At 40.1% G+C, this 20,043-nt stretch overlaps 1 protein-coding gene across 1 annotated transcript in view; it reads left to right on the top strand.

Annotated features, from left to right (window-relative positions):
* Positions 1-20,043, top strand: part of pcdh11 (protocadherin 11) — a 140,232-nt gene that overhangs the window by 50,939 nt on the left and 69,250 nt on the right. The window contains exon 4 of the mRNA XM_071457590.1: positions 19,803-19,862. Within this exon, the coding sequence (XP_071313691.1) occupies positions 19,803-19,862 (60 nt within the window). The remainder of the gene's footprint in view (positions 1-19,802; positions 19,863-20,043) is intronic.

The raw sequence follows: 20,043 nt of genomic DNA, 5'->3' as shown, positions 1-20,043 counted from the left end.
TGGGAGGAACACACGCAATTACCAACAATGGTAATTCTTCCCAAACCAGACGAATCACAAGAAAATCCTGTGTTTTACTTTTATCCATCCACAATATAAATAACTAATTTATCAATTGTGCTTAAAGAGGCACACAATGGGCAGAACAGAGAACATTGTGTAGCTGGGATAATCCCCCGGAATCCTGACGTTGCCTTGAGGGGAATAGTGGGAGCAAGAAGCAGATCCTATTCGCTCCCTCTCTGTCTCTCTATCTATCTTTCTCAGGATACATAGTCACTATCGCAGCACCTGATCAGCCCTGTTTAGTTATGTTGCATTGTGTTCTTTGATATTCCAGTTAATCCATCAAGTGAAGAGATTTAGCCCAAGATTAGAGTGTTTCAGTGAACTTTAGATGATGCACTACTCGTGTCTGTAGCCCTTAGGCATTTCTTTCTTGATGCACTTTATGTCCATTTGTATTTACTGTATGTGTGTGAGTTGGTCTGTGTGTGTGTTGTTAAGGAAGGTGGTGGCTGTCTTCGTCTCATGTGTGGGCGTCTTTGACTGTTACAAGATAGTGAGAGCATTGCCATCAATGGTCTGACAGTCCCACAGCTTCCCTCAAGCTACTCAGCAGCTCCTGGAGGCAGTTTGAATTCTAAACATGAATGACAAAGCTTAGACACAATCCCAGAGAGATTCATCTTCCATAATGTAAGTTAAACAAAAACACATCTGTACTCATCAGGAGAAATATTAGCTCCACGACTCCTGATTCCCTGTTTAGATGAAATGGAGCCCTGATTGCAGGTTCGGGCCGGAGCCAAAGAGCAAACAGGGAGTTGTGAGGATTAGTTCATCTGTGGTCTGGGTAGTGAACCTATTGACTTGATCTATAGGCAGAACTCCAACAAATAGACCACAGACGTGTAATTGTACCTTAGGATTGCCCAAGCCCGTCTTACAAGTTTATTATGCATGTTTAAGCCAAGGTGAGGTGTGTTGCATGGCAACAAAGCAAACAAGCCAGCTTATATTTGGATAACATCTGTTTTCAGTTCATAAATTCTATCAGTGGGAATATGTGCAATTACTTGAGCCAATCACATGCAAAAGCTTTTTCAGTGCGGCTCCTTGAGTGCTGTCACTAGTTATTACATTGTGTGCTGTTTAGCAAAAGTGCATTTGCAGTTTGAAGAGCATCCCCAGATATTAGTGGCATCTAATTGCATTACCTGGAGGAGACTGATGGCGCCAGTTAAAACGGCTGGCCCCGGTTCAGGCTGTGTTGAAGGCAAGTGCTTCTTTACAGGTTATAAGTCATGTTTCTGACTGGAATCTTTTGTCGACTAAGTGATTTTCTGACAGCTTTAAGCTTCCACTTGCCTCACCAAATACCCCTATTCCCTAAGCAATCGTACATCTTACCATTAATCCACTTTCATCCATGTGAAGCTAAAACAATGACAGACTGATAATGGCAGCTAATGCAGCCAAATTTTGATTGCACAAGTCAGATTTTTTCCCATTAACTTGTTCTGAATTGATTCATACATCCATGCTTGTTTACCTAGCTATTGTGTAAAATATCCCAGCAGTGTAATCCATATTCAAGTAGGCCAGCTGTGAGGCTCACTGCAGCACTTTAAGCCCAGAAAAAGCCAGATTTCATTTTTAGTCTTTCATCATTTGATTGCTCCTAAATAACCACTGATCAAATCTTTACTTCACTTCAACAGTCTATTACACTACTAACTTTTTCTGCTTAATGGACAGAAATCTCCATATAGCTCCTGTTTGCCAAGGTTACAAAAATGCCGCTTTAAAATGAACAGTGTCCATAGGAATAAGAAAAGTCATCTCATGGGCAGCTCAGCATCATTTTCCAGAAGCCACAGGCAAATCTTGATGGCTGAGAAGACAATAAGGTGAAAACTGCCAAGTGACCCTCACAGGATATGTCTGTAGCACCTTCTGTCATCCTCTTCTAGATTTAGTAGGCACTGGAGGGGTTTTTACCTCACAGTCCTCATGTACTCCAGTGGGACTCTCATCTTGGGAATAGCATGCCAGTTTTATTGAGCAGGGAGTGGCAGTAGAAAGAGACAAAGAGACGAGGGCCCTCAGAGACACCTAGATGTTTTCCATATTAAACTGCAGGGAGAGAGGCTTAACATCTCACTGCTGAAATGACTTTCATTTTCAGTATAAAAATTCCAGAAAACATAGTATAATTATGCTCTGGTTTGGTGTGAAATTTTATTCTACTTTTGCTATCTCTGCCCCCCCACATTCCTTTCTCCTCTTCCACCCTCCCTTTTTCCCCCTACCTGCTCCCTTGCACCAGTATCCTTCTTACAAATTCCCCAACCTATAACTCCTCCTTTTTTCTGCCTCACTTCCTACAGAGAGTAAAATGTCTATGGGCATTTATAGTCACATTAATATAAGCAAAGGATGTGGGGTAATAAATCGCTTTCTTTCTCCCAATGAGCCATAAGAAGTGGTGATAAAAACAACTTTTCTGTTGTTGTGCGCTTTTGCCTCATGAAGTGAAAAAAGTCAGTGTTTGAAGTTCAGATTAGTCTTCAGGGAGTCCCACCTATTGGGACTGTTAACCTTTAGCCATTCAGCTATAAAGCAAGTGGGTTCCATTAAAATACATAATGCATGAAGTGCCGAGATTGCATGCCATTGATCAGCACTTGAATAAATTGAGTTGAAATCCTATTAACATAACCAGTTACACATAAAGTGAGATGAATAAAGTGTAGTATAATACCTGCAAAAAATAGCTACCATCAGCCACAGTTTTGTGATGGTTGAAGCGGTCGGGCTAACTGAAGGCAATTTAGAAATAAACAGTAATGAACTATAATTCCAGCTATTTGTGCAATGAGTTGTTCCCTGCTTTACCTTTTGTTGTCTCTCTACTGTCATTTTACCCACCCTTCTCCTTTTTTTACCACAACAAATATTAATGAGGGTTAAAAATGTTTTCATATACTGTACATTTGGATATCAAACACCCTCCAGCCCTGTGTGATCCTCAGCCTCTTGTTGTGACTTCGTCTTCGATTTAATACCTTTTACTTTCTGTCAAAGTAGAAATTCAGAACATTGTGTTTTTTGTTGTTGATTAGTTATTTGTCCTTTTGGCTAAGTGTGAAAGGTTGCTATGAGAGACAGATAAGAGCTGTTTGTGGCCTCCAAGGCAGCATGCTGACTCATGGCGCCTGTCTGCTTCAGTGTGCCCCCCCCCCCCTCCCAAGGCACACACACACACACACACACACACCCAACAACCACACTCCAGTCATCAGCATAAAGCATGTGCATGTTCCCCCTTTTAAAGCAATTAAGAGCTCCCCTGTCATCTTTACAGGTAGCCTCCATCTCCTTAAATGCCTTCGTGCAGCTGTCATAAGTCTTTGTGGGACTAACGTGCTATACCATTTTTTAAAAATGTTTTTTCTGTCTCTAACTCCCACTCCTCCTTGTATCAGGAATAATTAGGGCAATTAATTCAGGTGGATACCCAGTACAACATATGTGTTTTCAGATTAGGCGCAGAGGAAGCTCTGTCACCCGACCCCGTGCAGACTGGGAGATGACCCAAATTAAAGCATGTTTCCTCACTACCCATCACCCCCCTCTTCTTCCTCAGACACTCCCCCTCCCCAAACCCATATACCCCCACTTCTGATGCCGTGCCAGCCTCCCCACAACAATGCCAGAGAACGCCTGCCAATGGCAGCAGCTCCTTAATGAAATAGTAATTGTGACTGTGACTTGCATGCATCACTTGCTTTCCTGTCCTGTTCTGTTTCATTGCACAACACAGAGAGAAGTCTGCTGAGTTCCAGCTCTGTAATTTCATTAATGTTCAGTGTCACACCTCTGCGTATAGTTTGTTTTCATCACAGCTTTACATTAGCTGTGATTGCTCTACCAAGTCTGTTGCCTTATTGTGCAAAGTCTCAATATAGAGAGACACGTTATGTACAGTATGCTATATGTACCTGTAGAATTTCATTTGTTCGAGTTACATCCAGTGAGTGAGCTGCATGAATTACACTGAATTTTCCCTTAAGAAGATGCGCAATGAGGTTTTTTTTGTGTGGTGGCAGTAACAGCTCTTCAGAGACACAAGAGTGCAGAATATTTAGGATCAATATATCATTTATTTCACTGGGAGTCTATAATGGGCCTGCAATCGTATGCTCCATTACTGGACACAAGGGTCTAGACTGCTGACCAATCCCATCTAATGAAAACAAATGTACTGGCAGGCTGAAGAAAAGAAATACACTGCACCACAGTTCACGTTCCAGTGTCATTTGCTATGAGGATTGTGGCCCCAGTTTATGCAGAAAGGCAAAGCTTAACAACTCAAGTGTGTCATTATGTGTGGGCAGGGAGAGGCAAAGCCAGAAAGTGTCCTAATAACAGACTTCTGTTGAAACTGAAAACCAGATTGCAGTCATTTCACAGTCACATAAAATTTAGCACAAATTTATTATGATTAATCATGCTTATGAAAAAAGAAAAACTATCTATCTATCTATCTATCTATCTATCTATCTATCTATCTATCTATCTATCTATCTATCTATCTATCTATCTATCTATCTATCTCCCCCTCTCTCTCTCTCTCTCTCTCTCTCTCTCTATCTATCTATCTATCTATCTCTCACTCTCTCTTCCTCTCCCTCTCTCTCTCTCTCTCTCTATCTATCTGTCTATCTCTCTCCCTCTCTCTATCTATCTCTCTTTCTCTCTCTCTCTCTCTCTCTCTGTGTCTATCTATCTACCTCAAATTATTGAAGCATTAAAAATTCTGGATATCACGGTGAGATGTTTCAGTGGTACTGGATCTTTTATAGCTCTTTCATCAGAGCACAAATGACATCAGGACTATTATTTCCAAAGTGCCCGTGCTGATCTAACATCAGTTTTAGCTTTAGATCATGCCAAAAATGGAAGAAAAACAGGGACATATTTAGTGATCCCAGATCAGCACACCTCCTCTGAGAGGAGTTTGATGAGCGCAGCTCCAGATTAGATTAGAGGCCTCGCACTGATGAATGTAATCCATCATCTTGTAAGCAGCAGAAATTTATGACAATTTAGTTTCACTAACTCTGTCACAAGCCCTTAGCTTTTAGTTTTCAGAGTTGCATAACTACAAACAGAATGAAGAAGTACAGATGAAGGCCCATGAGGAGCCATGTTTCATGAAACTTGGGGGATTTTGATTTGTGACCATGACAGAGATTGAAAATTTGTTGTCTTCTATTTTGAAAGTTGTTTTTTCTATTTCCTGCTTCTTGTTTCTTTGTTTCACCTTTTGCCTTTCCACTGCAGGCAAAACAAAATGTGTGGCGGTTCCATTTCATCAACTAAACTTGGAGATAAAACACACATAAAACTGAATGTTTTGTGGATGTTTTACCACTTTATTCCAGTTTGTGAGATGACAACTTCTTTGAACTTGATTTTTATTTTTTTCCCTCATGGTGCAGCTACCATGCAGCCCATGAAGTTAAGTCTTCTCACTGGGCACCGAGGGAATGAGCTGATCAGCCTCTCAACAAAAATCTTTTGTTTTTGTTGTTCATGTCATATTTCTGTCAGGTGTGGCAGCTCATCAAGCTGAAATAATGAGGCCATGTTCCCTGATTAGTGACAAAAGTCTTTACATATTTATGTAATGATAAACTGTTACTTTTGTCAAATACTTATTTGTCACTTTATTATTTCACCCAAGATCCCATCTCCATTTCTCTGTACTGTTTACATTCAGACTGCACAGTGAAGTGTAGCTATATATTTACAGAAACTTCTGATGCTAACATCGGCTCAAAACTTTGAGTTATCACAAAAAATGGTTATGCATATGATAAAGCTTGAAACGATAAATTCAGCAAACCAGTTCATAAGTGGGCGTGTTAATTTAATTGAGGCAGAATCTGCTGGGTGACATGATAGAGGGATGTGGGTGGGGAGTTTAAGCTGGTAATGAGTTTAAATGTTTATGCTTTTTTGGTTTTATAATTCCTAATACCCATTAAGTGACATGAAATGAAATTTGACAGAGAAACAACAATTTAAGAGTATCAGTCTTTCTTCCCCCTGCACTGTAATTATGGCATATACTGTGTGTGTATATATATATATATATATATATATATATATATATATATATATATATATATACAGTATAAATATAACACCATGCCATGAAGCATAATTATGGTTCATAATAGGATGTTTAGAGTTGGACTGAGTGCAAACAGTGAGTAATGTTGGTTGGTGTTGTGTCAGACATATCACGTAACAGTGTGATAAGAAAAGCCACATACTCATTCAAGTGCCTCAAAAAATAAAGTGCAGCTTTTGGATGAACTCTTTGTGTGCTGCCTGCACCGACAACAGCTTGACAGTTGGTTTCAAAGAACGTCTCAGCACCTGAAGGGAGGTGTGCAAGGAAGGAGAGAATCACAAAAGTGGTTCAGTCATGCACATCACATCGTTCTTGTTTTTATTAATCCCTACTGTATATCTCTGCAGCACTTAAAACACACTTTTGCTAGCACCCCCTAACTCACATCAAAGTCAACACTTGTTTGTTGTGTCATCTTTAGAAATAGACACTTGCCCAAATAAATGACAGTAGCATTTCTTATTATGGAAACAGGCAGGTCGGAGTCTGCATTGTTCTCAGGGTAGTACTGGTTTCCAATCAGGTTACAGGTGGTGGGGAAGTGATGGAGTCAGTACATGAGATTATCCCATTTTTTATTATTATATTATATATTATATTTTCCTGACCTAAAGCTGAAATCATGTAGTTCAAAGCAGGTCTGACAGTTGAGCTCTGACCAACTCTGCTCCAATAGAATTAAAGCAGCTGATTGCATCTGAATGATAAGTGAACCAGGCCTTTCCAGTCCATTCACGTTTGTTTAGTCACACTGTACACATTGTTTAAGCAACTGTCTGAACCACTTTCCTTTTCATCTTACAAGGCAGTGCAGAGGTGAATTTTTATGTAATTTAAATATGTGCCACCTCCTGTTTCAATAATAGTTGATGTGAATCATATCCCTCCAGTTTGGTGCACATGTCACATTAAAACTTAATTAACTCTCCATCCACCACTATGAAGAGCGTGATGTGAGTGGAATTCCAAAAACGCACCGTAGGGAGAGCTTCGCAGAGCGCACCATGCTAAAATCACACTAATTTAAATAATTGACATTATACATGCTGTGTTGAATAAATAATTAAATAAATAAATAACACCTCCGGATCATAGCTTGGGTTTCTCATTAGAAGGCAAGCTGTGCAACTCCGTGCTCAGGAACGAAAGTCAAATGAAGCAATTGCAATAATTACAGCAGCAAGGAAGACTGTGTGTGCACCTTGGGAGGGGTGGGGGCTTAAAGGAAGGCAATGAGGAGGGAGGCGCTGACTGTCTACAGGTGCCTCTGATTAAGGGTAATCTGGGCAGCCCTCCCCTTTCTTATCTCTGCAACGAGCCCTGCCGCCTCTGAGTGCCTGGAGCTCTGTGGCTGCCTGCCGTAATGAGCTCCACAGCCAAACAGTGGATGCCCTGCAGGACAGTCCCTACAGAGACATAATGAGCACTCCAGTGTACCAATTCATGCTCCCCACCAAGGGGTCCCCCAAGCCTGCTGCCCCTCAGACATGGGTGGGCACAGTTTGTTTGCCAGACCTTCTACAACCACCATCCACTTGATATCCCTCTTTGAGGTAATGGCATCTCCTTTGGGTTCAGTGTGAAGTCTCTGCGTATGTGGTAGGAGGGATGGCCCAGAGCCCAAGCTTGGCATCAATCACTTTACATTGAGAGTGAGACGAAAGGCAGAGGCGGCGATAGGAATTGAGTTGCAGCAAAGATAGGGGGAGGCACAGGATGCTGGGATGGAGTGCCGGGTGAAGACTGAGGACAGATGAAGTAGCCGAGGATGGAAAAAGGTAAATGATGGAAGAGGGATGGAGAGGGTGAGGTAACTGACAGATGGAGTGAGTGTGGGAGAAGGAACGAAAGATAAATTGTACAATGAGGGAGCTGTACAGTTAGATGGGAGAGAGAGAGAGCGGAGAGGAGAAAGAGAGAGAGGAGTATCTGGGTATAATGAGGTCTATGGAGGAGTGTGGGTAATGAGAGGGGGGAGAGTGTCAGAGTCCAAGGTGAAGGAGAGAGAGAGAGAGAGAGAGAGACAGAGAGAGGCTCTTTTGCCAAACAGCGGTCCCTCTGTTGGTGCTGGGGTGGATCTGTGTGTTTAAGAAACTGCACTGCTGTGCTTTTGCTCTCTTAAACAACCAGGAGGTGGGTGAGAGGATCGACGGCCTGACCACGGAGCAAGGCTTTGAAGCTGCCTCATGCTGAGAGAAACTGTATTGGATTTAGAAATACTGCCTTTCAAAAGGAAAAATGGTTAGAGAAACCGAGAGAACGAAAGACAAAAAGAAACAGAAAACAGAAAAAGAATATCAAAAAGAAAACACACATAAACTTGACATGAGCTTTTTCTCATCTATATTTATCCCTGTTTGAAAGATTAGCATAACAATTAACATTTTCCATGAGCCTTTAAGCAGATAGCAAGATGGTAATCATGAACATGGTGTGGCATTCATTAGGATTATTCACCATCATTAATTGTGGTCATGAACAGTTTTCATGGTTAGGAACGATTCCATCTGTTTCTCAGATTGGTCGTCTTTTGCATTAGAAAGAGAAAATATCAAGCAGCATGTCTTCAGTCGCATGCTTGCCTGTGTTTCACACTCGTGGATGGGTTTCTTTGTATGAACGCCTGTGTGTGTGTGTTCTTAAACTCTTGTGAAGTTCATGGGTAAAAAGGCACTCATCATCTTTCATCTATGCTGCATTTATTGTACACTAGCTCTGCAGCAGCTGGTGCTGCCTTTTTTTTTTGTCTGTTTTCTCCAAAATGTTGTAAACTTGGTGTTTTGAAACTAAAATCTCGTGCTTCTTCAGTGGCAGGTAGTCAGATCACTATTGGCATCTGAAGAGAATACATTTTCATTTTTTGAAGAAATACCCTTGGGGATAGAGTAAGAGTGCAGCATTTATACTTGTACACAATAGATACAGTAAAATGAGAAACTTTTTGCACTAGCCTACAATAGCTACATCTGTGTCAGAGAGGATTAGCATGGTGGTTAGGATTGGACAGTGTGTCTTATTTTAATTGCTGCCATGTTTTTTAAATAACTTCCCCATCGCTCTTCTTCTTGAATAGGACCTATGCGGGGCCAAAAACTGTCTTTTCAGAAAATGGTTCCATCTGGGAATAAGGATTACATTATTATTATTATTATCTTGTGAGGGATTATGGATTTGTCTCAACCAGTGATTGTTGCCCTGCAAAATACAAGTAAATCACAACACGGTGTTACAAAGTCAATTGTTCAGATCCTGAAAATGTGCAAAAAAACAGACACTGAATCCTGAAAAGGAAGGAAAGGTCTATATCCTCTGAACAAGGCCAACGTGCTGTTGTAATGACAGCATGTCATACAATTGAGGTTTGAAAAACCTGAGTGTTAGAGCGACGTCTGGCAGCAGAGTTCAGCTCCTGCTCCACTAACACTTTTCTAAAGAAGATAATGAAATTCAAAACTGCATTTGGGTTCAGTTTTTCTATATCTGTGTCACATATGAGTTCATCTGTCATATAGAATAGATAAATTAATTCAGGAAGATGGAAGCTGGCCACAAAGAAGCTTTCTGACATTTGGTTTCTGCCTCCATCCTTTATTATTGCATGTTCCATCAGTACCTGTTCTTCCCCTGTTGTGAACATGTGAAAAGCACTCACACAGAAAGAGGAATATGTATAAATATTAACACGCTGTCGACCAAGGATGAAGAACAATGTTCAGTTTCTGTTGTAAAACTGGTATCATTACTTACTTTCACATGTCACTTGGCTTCAGTGCAATATAAACAGAGAGGAGACCATAACAAAGCACTGCCCACAGCCACAATTGACCTTTGGGGTTCTGATCCCTTAATGTGTTTCTCTGTGTTGGCGCTGATAAAGCCTTCCTTCGCCTCTGTCCAAATCTATGAAGCTTTTTCCAAAGATGCTGGTAATGCAGAGTGAGAGACACAGATATCCTCCCCTTCCACGGTCATAACTCCTGCCTCTGCTATCAATAGTCCTAATAGGTGTTTAGACGGCCTTGTATGTGCCTCTATTTGGTAGCTGATGGTTTGGCATCTCTTGTAAATTTGTAACATTGTATATCTGTATAATGCATGTGTGTCCACCTGAAACAGAAACAGCAGAAAACCTAAATCCACTGGTGATCATAACAGCCCTGCTGCTGTCAGAATCAAGTGGGGATTGACGGGACAGCCCGAAGAGCTGCTGGTGACAGATTGATCCCTGTTAAACAAAAGTTTTTGACCATGTCTAAAAGACAGTATTTCTTTCTAAATCACTGCACCAATTGCTTTTTTACAAGCCTCATACCACTCCTTCACTTTGAATTTACTTCCCTTACAACATTTCCAAACTCCAGTTGTGCTATACAAAGACATGTTGTTGTCAGACCATGCTGCCGCTGTGTTTCTTTAAAGTGAAACCTTTAGCTGTATTGAATCGAAGTCCAAAAAAAAAAAAAAAAAAAAAAACTTTGTAGTATTAGACTATTTCTGACTTTGGTACCCCCCCCCAGTGGCAATTTGTGCTACACAGCCCAAAAATAAATAAATAAAATTATGATTCACTGGCTGTGCTACTGTAGAATATGTGATGTGTGCTAGGTTACAGGTGTAGATGTTCTCATCCTGGCAGACTGTGAGCTATTTGTTAAAACAAGTTCAAATGATGAGAACATTTATATGTGTGTGTGTGTGCACGCTTTAATTGCATGGTGACTGATTTAAAAAGAAACAGGAGAGCATGTGAATGATGTACTTTGAGTTAGCTGGTATTATGTTCATTACTATTGACTGAGAAATGGGAAGTCGGCATGGGGACGATGAGGTTCAGTCCTGGTTGGGCTGCAGAGAATGTAACAGCTGAGTTTAAATAACTGGTATATGAAATATCCTACTTCAGATATAAATGTCAAGAGAACATATTGGACTTAACAGGTAATTATATTTTTTGGAGAAATTAGATTTCAGAAAATGAGTACCCATCAAACCAATGAATCCACACTGGTTAATACATCCTCAAAATGGTGAAATGCAATTTAAAAAGACATGTAGATTAAATGTTACAGTTTGTAATGTTCACGTTTTTACCCAGTTTTGTCATTTCATAATTTCTGGTTATTTTTTATTGGTTTATTTGATTTTTCATGCGACATAATGGTGTGATTTGAGTGAAATAAGGTACATCAAGACTTTTCATATAAAAGAAAAAGAAACAAATAGCAAGATAAATGAACACAAACTTTAAAATTCACAGCCATCAATCTAACCCAGATAATTTAGCTTAAATATGCCTTAATTGCATTCTTTTTCTCAGGAAGAGCTTTGGGATTCATAATATTAGTTACCCCCTGTCTTACCCTATGCCTTTTACACTGGGCTTCAGCAGCCGACTGCTGCTTGGCCAGAATTACTCTCCACTGAGGTTTGACGCAACCAATGAGATTATTTCTGCTTGCATAGCAGCTCTGTCTCTGAAAAATGTTTGTATAGCTAAAACCCCAATCTGCCTACACGTCCTGGTTCATGTGTGGCCATAACTCCCCAGACTGGGAGTTTGGTTGAGGCCTCTCTGCCTGCTCGTAGCATGGAACACATGCCTGGTACAACCGGTGCCATGGGAGGAATGGCACACAGCTGGTTTGATTGGGCTTCGGCCTTAATCGCCCATGTCTGTGCCATCAGCGCTCAAGGAGCAGTCACATACATGTTAACTGTGCTCATACAAGGGAAACTGATTGGAGCCTTCCAAATTCATTCCCAATCAAATCCCGCATCACGCTCAGACAGATAAAAGGCTGGTGTTGCTTTGTGAGATGGGTATCAGTGTCTAACGAGAATGCTCGGGCTAGGCATTCAACGAGCTACTTCAAGTCTCAATTCTGAGACAAATGAAGGGGTCTGTTTTCAGAGGGCTGATTGTTGGGTGCAGAATGGTGGCTGACAGTCTATGTGCTAAAGATAAATACATCTGCTCCTGTGCGAATGCATTAGCCATGCATAGTTTAATCCTAAACTACAAAAGGCTGCAACATACAAACAGAGGGGTCTGAAAGGTCGATGTCGAGCACCTCTGCTGAGAGGAGGCTAGTGTCTTCTCTGTAATTTGACAAACAGAAGATGATTAGCATACATTTGCCAGATTTACTTTCAAACAGTGTTGCGCTCTCTTGTTCCTCAGATGTCCTGTTTAGCATCACCTAGACAGCAGCTACTAAGATATTCATCATCCTGACTCCTTTCATCAGAAAGGCAGTGAAATGTCAAGTCAAAGAGTGGATTTGCTAATGCACAGCACATGTGTCGGGTAATTTAACTTCATAAGATGGTATTTACTTTCATTTTTATCAAAGTAAAGTTTTGCCTGACCATGAGAAGCAGTCAGTAACAATATGCAGCTAAAGTACTTTTGAATACACTTAGTGCTCTGCTCACCCAAGTAGAGAGAGAACTGCAGTAGTAAATTGGTTGACGGTTGCTGATAAGCTCAACAGCTAAGTGGCATCCAAGCAATGGAATGAGCATTAATGGTTGTTTAAAACAGGAATAATGAAGTGACGACGACAGTGTTGTGTTCCCACTTGCTCTTGAGAGGAACGTCTGTCTGTGGAGGAGAATGGTGACCAGACAATTGGTACTGTAGGTCATCAGAACTTAGCCAATACTATCATTGTGAACCAAAAAAAGAAAAAAAAAACTTAGCCTCATTTCAGGATAATTGTGTCTTTATATAAAAAAGCAGCTTCACACACTCGTGCATGCACACGCCGATATATTCAGTCATGCACAAATACAAAGATTTGAATACACACACACACATACACACACACACGCACACACACACACACACACACACACACAGACCTCTCTTAATCTTCCTAACACACACACATGCATGCTCATGCACACTTGAGCACAAAATACACAAACAAGCACAAATGCAGTGCACAAACACAAAGCAAATGTCCTCACAAAGTAGATGAGCTCCATTCTGTGTCGAATTGAAAGCATCTGCAAAGCCAGTTCCTCTCGGCCGTGGAGGCGTGCATCAGCCGGCAGAAGCGCCTGCTTGGTGTCCCAGGGTGGCTCGCGGAACACTTGGCCTGCTCCCTAGCCACTGCCTGGATCAGAGAGGCCCACTGCTATCATCCAGGCGCTGGCAGCAGTGAAGCTAGGCTTAGAATGACAAATTGGTTTGAGGGAGTGAGTGACGAGAGCAGGCCAAGAAATATACTTTGAAGAGAGAAATGCATTCCGGGTTGTGACAAACACTACATTATATGGTCAAGTGTACAAGTCTGACTCCTGCCATGTGGATTGAGCTGCATCCCAAAGACACTTAAATGAGGCAAGGCTCTCTCATCAAGACAATGCAAAAGTATTTATCTTAGAAAGTCACCCAAAATATTACTGGATTAGAGAGCTTTTCAGTGCGCAGTCTCTCGTCTCGTGGCCTCAATTTGTATCAAACTGCCCCTCCTCTCAAACTATCTGAGTGACAATGATTTAGCCATGTTTGCCTACTAGCTCGTGTTTTTGACACTGACAGTGTTGCAATATTCACTAATTTCTAATCACACATGTAATTATATCCAACTTAATCCAAGGAGACCTCTCTCCTCGCAAATCAGGAAATTTACATAACTCATTTAAGGCAATTACAGAAATAGTCATGAAAAAAAAATCATGTTGTTTTATAATATTAAACTAATACTATGATTTTCACTGATGAAGCCTTGATTCAGAATATTTTAACCAAATTCACTTTTTCAACAAATCAAATCACCACCTGTGGTGTAAACCAGATGATTATCCTAAAATAATCTGTTTACTGTATTAAACAGACGAAAAACACCAGGAAATGCTGTGTTTGTTTAGTATGGAGGCAGACTTTAAAATTCAGCGAGAGTTTACACAAGGTGTAGACATTTTGTCAGAGGTCAAATATAAAAAAAAATAAATCAACACCCTTTCTCACCTGAAGGTCATGCACATTGGGTTGAAAGAGCAAATCATGAAACTAAAGGAAAATAGAATTCTTTTAAGATGTCATGGGCACAGCATTGATATGTAAACCTTTGTCGAGCGACTAAATATGTGTGGTGGTACACAGCAGCTCTATTATATTCTTATTGAAATATTGTACATTCTTTTTTGTTACTTTCTGTATCGTATTGTACATATTGTAAGTTATGCTGCTGCTGCAACGCAACAATTTCCCAGTTTGGGATCATTAAAGTACTTTGATTTGATTTGATTTGATTTTAAACAGCCTCAGCCTGTGAAATGTTGTTCTTGTCTCTCTTTCTGTAGGTCTCAGGTTTCTGAAAACAAAATCTTAGTAGTTGTACAGGCAATAAAAACAATATTAAGCTTCCTCGACATATTTTAGATTATCATAAATCCACATCATATGAAATCCTGTTCTCGTTAATCCACAGTCATATTGCACTTGTCAAAACAATCCAAGCTACCAGAGATTGTTCAGAATCACAGCAAAAGAAAAAAAGGAAACATAAATCTCTAGTGAATGAGGATATTTGGACAGTGGATAGTGACTGGCTGCTGGGAACCAGTCTTACCAGAGAGGAAAAAGATGTATGGGATATTTTTCATAAAACATATGTAAACATGCAATAATTAATAATATCAAATACAACATAGCATCAATAGTTTTGATTTGATTTGGGTGTAGAATATTAAAATCCAACAACTATACAAAGCATTACCACATTTTTCTGTCATGATCATTTGGAGAACTGACTGATTTACTGAGAATGTGCTCCTGCTGTATTAAGGGTGAGTTTGTTGTAAACACAGCAGCTTTGTAAAATTGTAATTACAATGTTTTTCTGCAGGCTGTTGGCACCTTGGTCAAAGGCAAGCTCCTGTGTGCCTCTAGGACTCCCTCTCATGTAAATTAGGCCCTCTCTTCTTGCCAAAGCAATCATGACATTGCATTGGTGCAATACTAGGTCTGCAAATAAGCCATGTCAGAGGCACACACACATACAAGACACCGGATGTAACCCTCTCAAATTCCCTCTCTCAGCAAACTGCAGAGCCCTACCAGTTGGCATGTCTAGAATTTGGATTGAAGTTGTAGAGTATTTTACTTTTGTTGTCAAATTGCTTTGCAAATGAGGCCCACCCTGGCACTGTTTCAAAGAGCTTGTGCTATATGTGCAGCTTCCTTCAGGCACCAGTTTTTGAACCTCCATTACTCTGTATGCATATGCACAGTGGTGCACTAAGCTCACATGGAAGTCTGGATAAACATGCCAAAATGGGAGTGAGATGGAAGGCAGCGTGCTTATGTCTTGTCAGCTTGTCTGTATGTTGTTTCAGTGTTCCTCAGCTTGACTGACGTGGTTTATCTAATAACATGGCAGGTAGACAGTATGAAAGCCTTGTAGGTTTCTACCCATTAAAATGATATTCAATCATTTTTTGATGGGCTTTTCTTGCCTGAAACCACGCCTTATAATGATGCAAGGTTCAAGTGCCATTCACATTGAAATGTTGGTTGAAGCCACATCAGAATAATTGTTTTGATATGTCCTGTTTTTGTCTTGGCTATGACAATAATAGGGGGTGATCGCACAATGAGAATAAAGAACATTTGTTGAGGTATATTGACTAAATTTGAGCCACGGCTCCCCTGGCACACAATTACAGGGTTTTAGTCTGGGCATCATAGAAAAGGCATTGCTTTCCTTCCAATACAAGAGTTGCACATATTGCATGTCCCTTTGATTGCATGTCCAAGTCATCCACTAAATAATAATATTGTGGGGATTGAAACACTGCAAAATAGCCCAAGGCTCAGAAATTGCTAATGAACAGCAGCAGGGTGCAGTTGGGGGTGCAGTAGGGGGTTGAAGCATCTGAAACCTTATTTCCTGTTTCAAAGGCAAATAATCTATGGCTGCTCTCTTTTATACTGAAAACATCTGTGTCATTGCCTCAAAAGGAGCAAAACATTAAATACAGGAGTAGTTCAGAGGGTACTGAGAGAATGTGTACAGGACTTCATGGAAACAATTTTGGGCAAAGATAAATACTCATCGTATTCTTACATGTCATAAACATGCTAATCAAACCTCAACACAAGGCAGATTTATCTTTCATAGCACTTGTTTGTGCAGATTACCTCTGATAAGCAGTGTGAGTATGATCTTCCTCATCACAAGATTACAAATATATGTGTTTTACGCTTGTTACACTCTCTTCTTTCACTGCCTGTCAAGAGCTCTCCTCACACTGCAGAGAACCATCAAGCAAGAGGAAATCCATGGAGAGGGATAGAGACAGAGGGAAAGAAAAAGAGAATATATTTGGTGCTATGATCAAAAACATGGCAGTCACATGATCAAAGGCATTTGATAATCCTTGAACTACATTGCTCCTTTAATCCTAGTGAGAGAACTATATTTTATTTTGGGGGGTGGGGGGGGGGGGGGGGGGGGGGCAACACTGTCAGGGTGGCGAACAGGGTTAGAAAAGCAGTAACTAGGTGCTGGAAATGCAGTTTACTAAATGCAGCATGGCAGTTTTGAGGGAGCCGGAGAAGACAACAGCATAAAGCCTCCTTGTGTGTGGTGAGAATGGAGGCTGAGCTGATGGGACTAGAAACACAAATGTGCCACAAGTCCCTGTCCACTCAGCACTGAATAGTGCTCTTGTTCTTTTCATGGGGCTTGTTGGGGAGGTTGGCTTGTTGAATGTGACCAGACTGCTCTACACTACATCTGTCATATAGAGGAGAGGGCAAGCTATGCAGGGTTTGGGCTAATGTTTCTTTGTCTTGAGCTGCTTCACCAAAACATGTGGTAAGACTTATAATTAAGACTTGGACAATTTGGAGGTTTGAAGTGAGGGTAAGAATTCGTAAGGAATACAAACCTCAGACACAGCAGAAATGATCTTTGCTAAATCAGCATGTCTCCAAGAAATCAGACAAAGAAACATCATGTTTCTCTCTGTTATAAATTTAGTTATATATCGTACCATCATGCTCTCTGGGCCTCATCAAATTACAATAACTACCCCAGGCAACTCTGAAAAGGAAAAACCATCAATATGTAGTGTAATCCAAGGCCCTCTGTTGCAAGTCTTGTCTATAGTGTTTCCCTATCAGATGCAAAATGTCCCAGACCAAAGGTGAGTGGAAAAAAGACAGTTGTTTTTTCTCCTGCTTACACCATCATCATCATCACATTTGTGTCTCCTGTAAGAGCATAGAGTGTGAGTTATTGCTCATAAAGCTGCATTGCTGCCACACTAATGAAAAATGTATGATTGATAATTACCTTTTACATGTGTGAGTTAGACTGGAGTAGTGTGGCAAAGGGACATGACATAAATGCAATGTGATGTTTTGTTCTGCTCAAAGAATAAAATGAAAATGTAATGAAAAAAAACTACTGAAAAATAAAAATAAATAAAAGCACAGTGATTATAGCCAGGGGAGATCTTTCTATGTGTTTGTGTTTGTGTGTCCAAGAAAGGGAAAAAGATTTAGATTATCTACGGTTGGTATCAAGCTTGAACAGGCCCCTTTATTTATATGAGCTAAAGCACTGAATACAAGCAGCTTTTTAGCAACACATTTGAGAATATTGCTTCTTCCACATTGTTTGTTCTTTCAAATTAAAGCAGTTGTTGATTATGAAACAAACATACTGTTGTTTACTCACAATTTTAAACAGACTTAAATAAATCTCTTCAGAAAACATCACATTTCTCAGTAATTTCATTATATTTGGCATCTGATTTTATTCACTGATTCCACACAAGGTTTTGATCTTATCCTTTTGTGTGTATTATCTCTTCAAACTCTTTTAGAGTGACTGGAGGTTGTGAAGTGAATTTAAGATTATACTGGAAATGTTTGGTTTTTTTAAGCTCTCCATTTTCAGGGTTGTCGCTCCCTGAGAACGACAGAATCATCTGCATGGAAACTGTGGGTGATGTTATAATTATCTGGACTGGACTTAAATCAACATTATACTGTAGCAATATACCATTTTAAAAAAATAGAAAAAATGAAATATTATAACCTGTTAATAATATGATGTTATTGTGATGGCAGATGTTTAGCATTGTAGATCTTTTGTTTATCATTTCATCTGGTTGTCTTTTCACCCCCTCTTATCCATGAATCCCAGTTGTTTTTGGTATCCATTTAATTATTATTATTTTTTGAAATTTTCTATAGCTATTAGAATAATATCATTATAATATTGTTGTTGAATTATTTTGCCCATGATAATCGTGTAGTGAAAATCTGATGAAAGCCCTAAATAGGATACAGCCTAGTTAACAGTAATGATATATTAATAAAAAATAGAAACAGTTTTGGAGGCATTGTTTGGAATCAAGGTAACGTTGTTCATGCCATTAACATACATGCATTTTTTTTTGCGTGCGCACGCACACACACACACACACACACACACACACACACACACACACACAAAGATCCATCTACTACTCCTGTCCCCAGAGAAGATAACTCATGTTTATTTGTCACATCAATTAAGATATCATGGCCATCTAGCATTTTCAATCTGAAGGGAAAATTTTATCTACTAATTCCATCATCCCAGAAAGACCCATTTATTCATTCATATTTCATGACGTGGTGTTTATGCTGCAGTGAAAGCCTGGCTCTTTTTTTTTCTCAGTTGCCGTGGACAGTGAGGTGTCCTCCTTCTGTGTTGCAATGAAATATAGATGTTAAGAGTCTGGAGAGTTGAGTGTCTCATCTGTCCTGGTGATACCATAAGGCAGCCATTAATAGTGTCAGGGAGCATCAGACATACCACAGGTACATAATTGGATATGAGGACATAACTGAAAGCACCTGCTTGGAAATCAACAGGGCCTTCCCAGGAGGCAGGCCCTTGGTAGATTCCTACAGATTTTTGCAGAGCCTGTCCACTTCCCCGCTGGGTTTGCCTCAACCATTGCTCCTTTCATTTCTTACTGAGGTCAACTCAAGATGGCTTCTTGTTTTCTTTTTTTACTGTGGCATTGTGAGTATGCAAATACTTTGGATCTTTGCATAATCACGAGCAGCGGGACCATCTGTTGTTGGCTTGTCGACTTACCTTGTGTCTGCTTTTTAATGGTGTTTTCTTGTGTCTGAGTGATGAATTGGTGTATTAACAATGTGATAATCATTTAACCTCAAAAAATGCATTCAGGCGTACATGCAAAAGTCTGAACATATGTTCAGTGAAATTTTCTGACAAAGAGGGATTTATAATCTTTGTGGAGGGAGAGAAAGAAGGAAAAACTGGAAAACAAAACAAAATACATCACTGTGCCCACTCACATGATGTAGGATAAGATAACATTGTCAAGATAAAGATTTAAAATATGACAGTCAACAAAAGCTGTGGTCTTGGATTAGTGGGCAGCAAAGATGTGTTTGTTGATTGAGAGTTGCTTAACCCCTCTAAAACATATTGCAAAAATGCTAATGGCAAGGACCAGGAAATAAGCTGCAACTTCTGTCACTGAAGATTTTCTGGGAGATGCCCTCTACTGAAAACATGTCCCTGATAATGCGTTTTTCTTGTAGAATCCGAGCCAGACGCCGGAGAAGTCTTTTAACTCACCAGCCCCCATTTGTCCTCATAAGGTAAGCTCCAGCTGGCTTTCAGGCAAGGGACAAACATCATTATGGGGAAAAATTGCAGATATTTTAAGCTTTAAATGGTCTTATTAGGTTTTGTTTGCATGTCTATTTACATCGCACATTTGTAAATTAGCTCCATAAAATCCGTCTCATCTCTGATCTCATCTCTGTTCACCATATGCCT

Source organism: Trachinotus anak, unplaced genomic scaffold, assembly GCF_046630095.1.
Source record: "Trachinotus anak isolate AG129_WGS33_773 ecotype Australia unplaced genomic scaffold, CSIRO_AGI_Tana_v1 ptg000021l, whole genome shotgun sequence".
Lineage (NCBI taxonomy): Eukaryota > Metazoa > Chordata > Actinopteri > Carangiformes > Carangidae > Trachinotus > Trachinotus anak.
The sequence above is the reverse complement of the archived record's forward strand: the minus strand, read 5'-3'. Positions and strand labels throughout refer to the sequence as shown.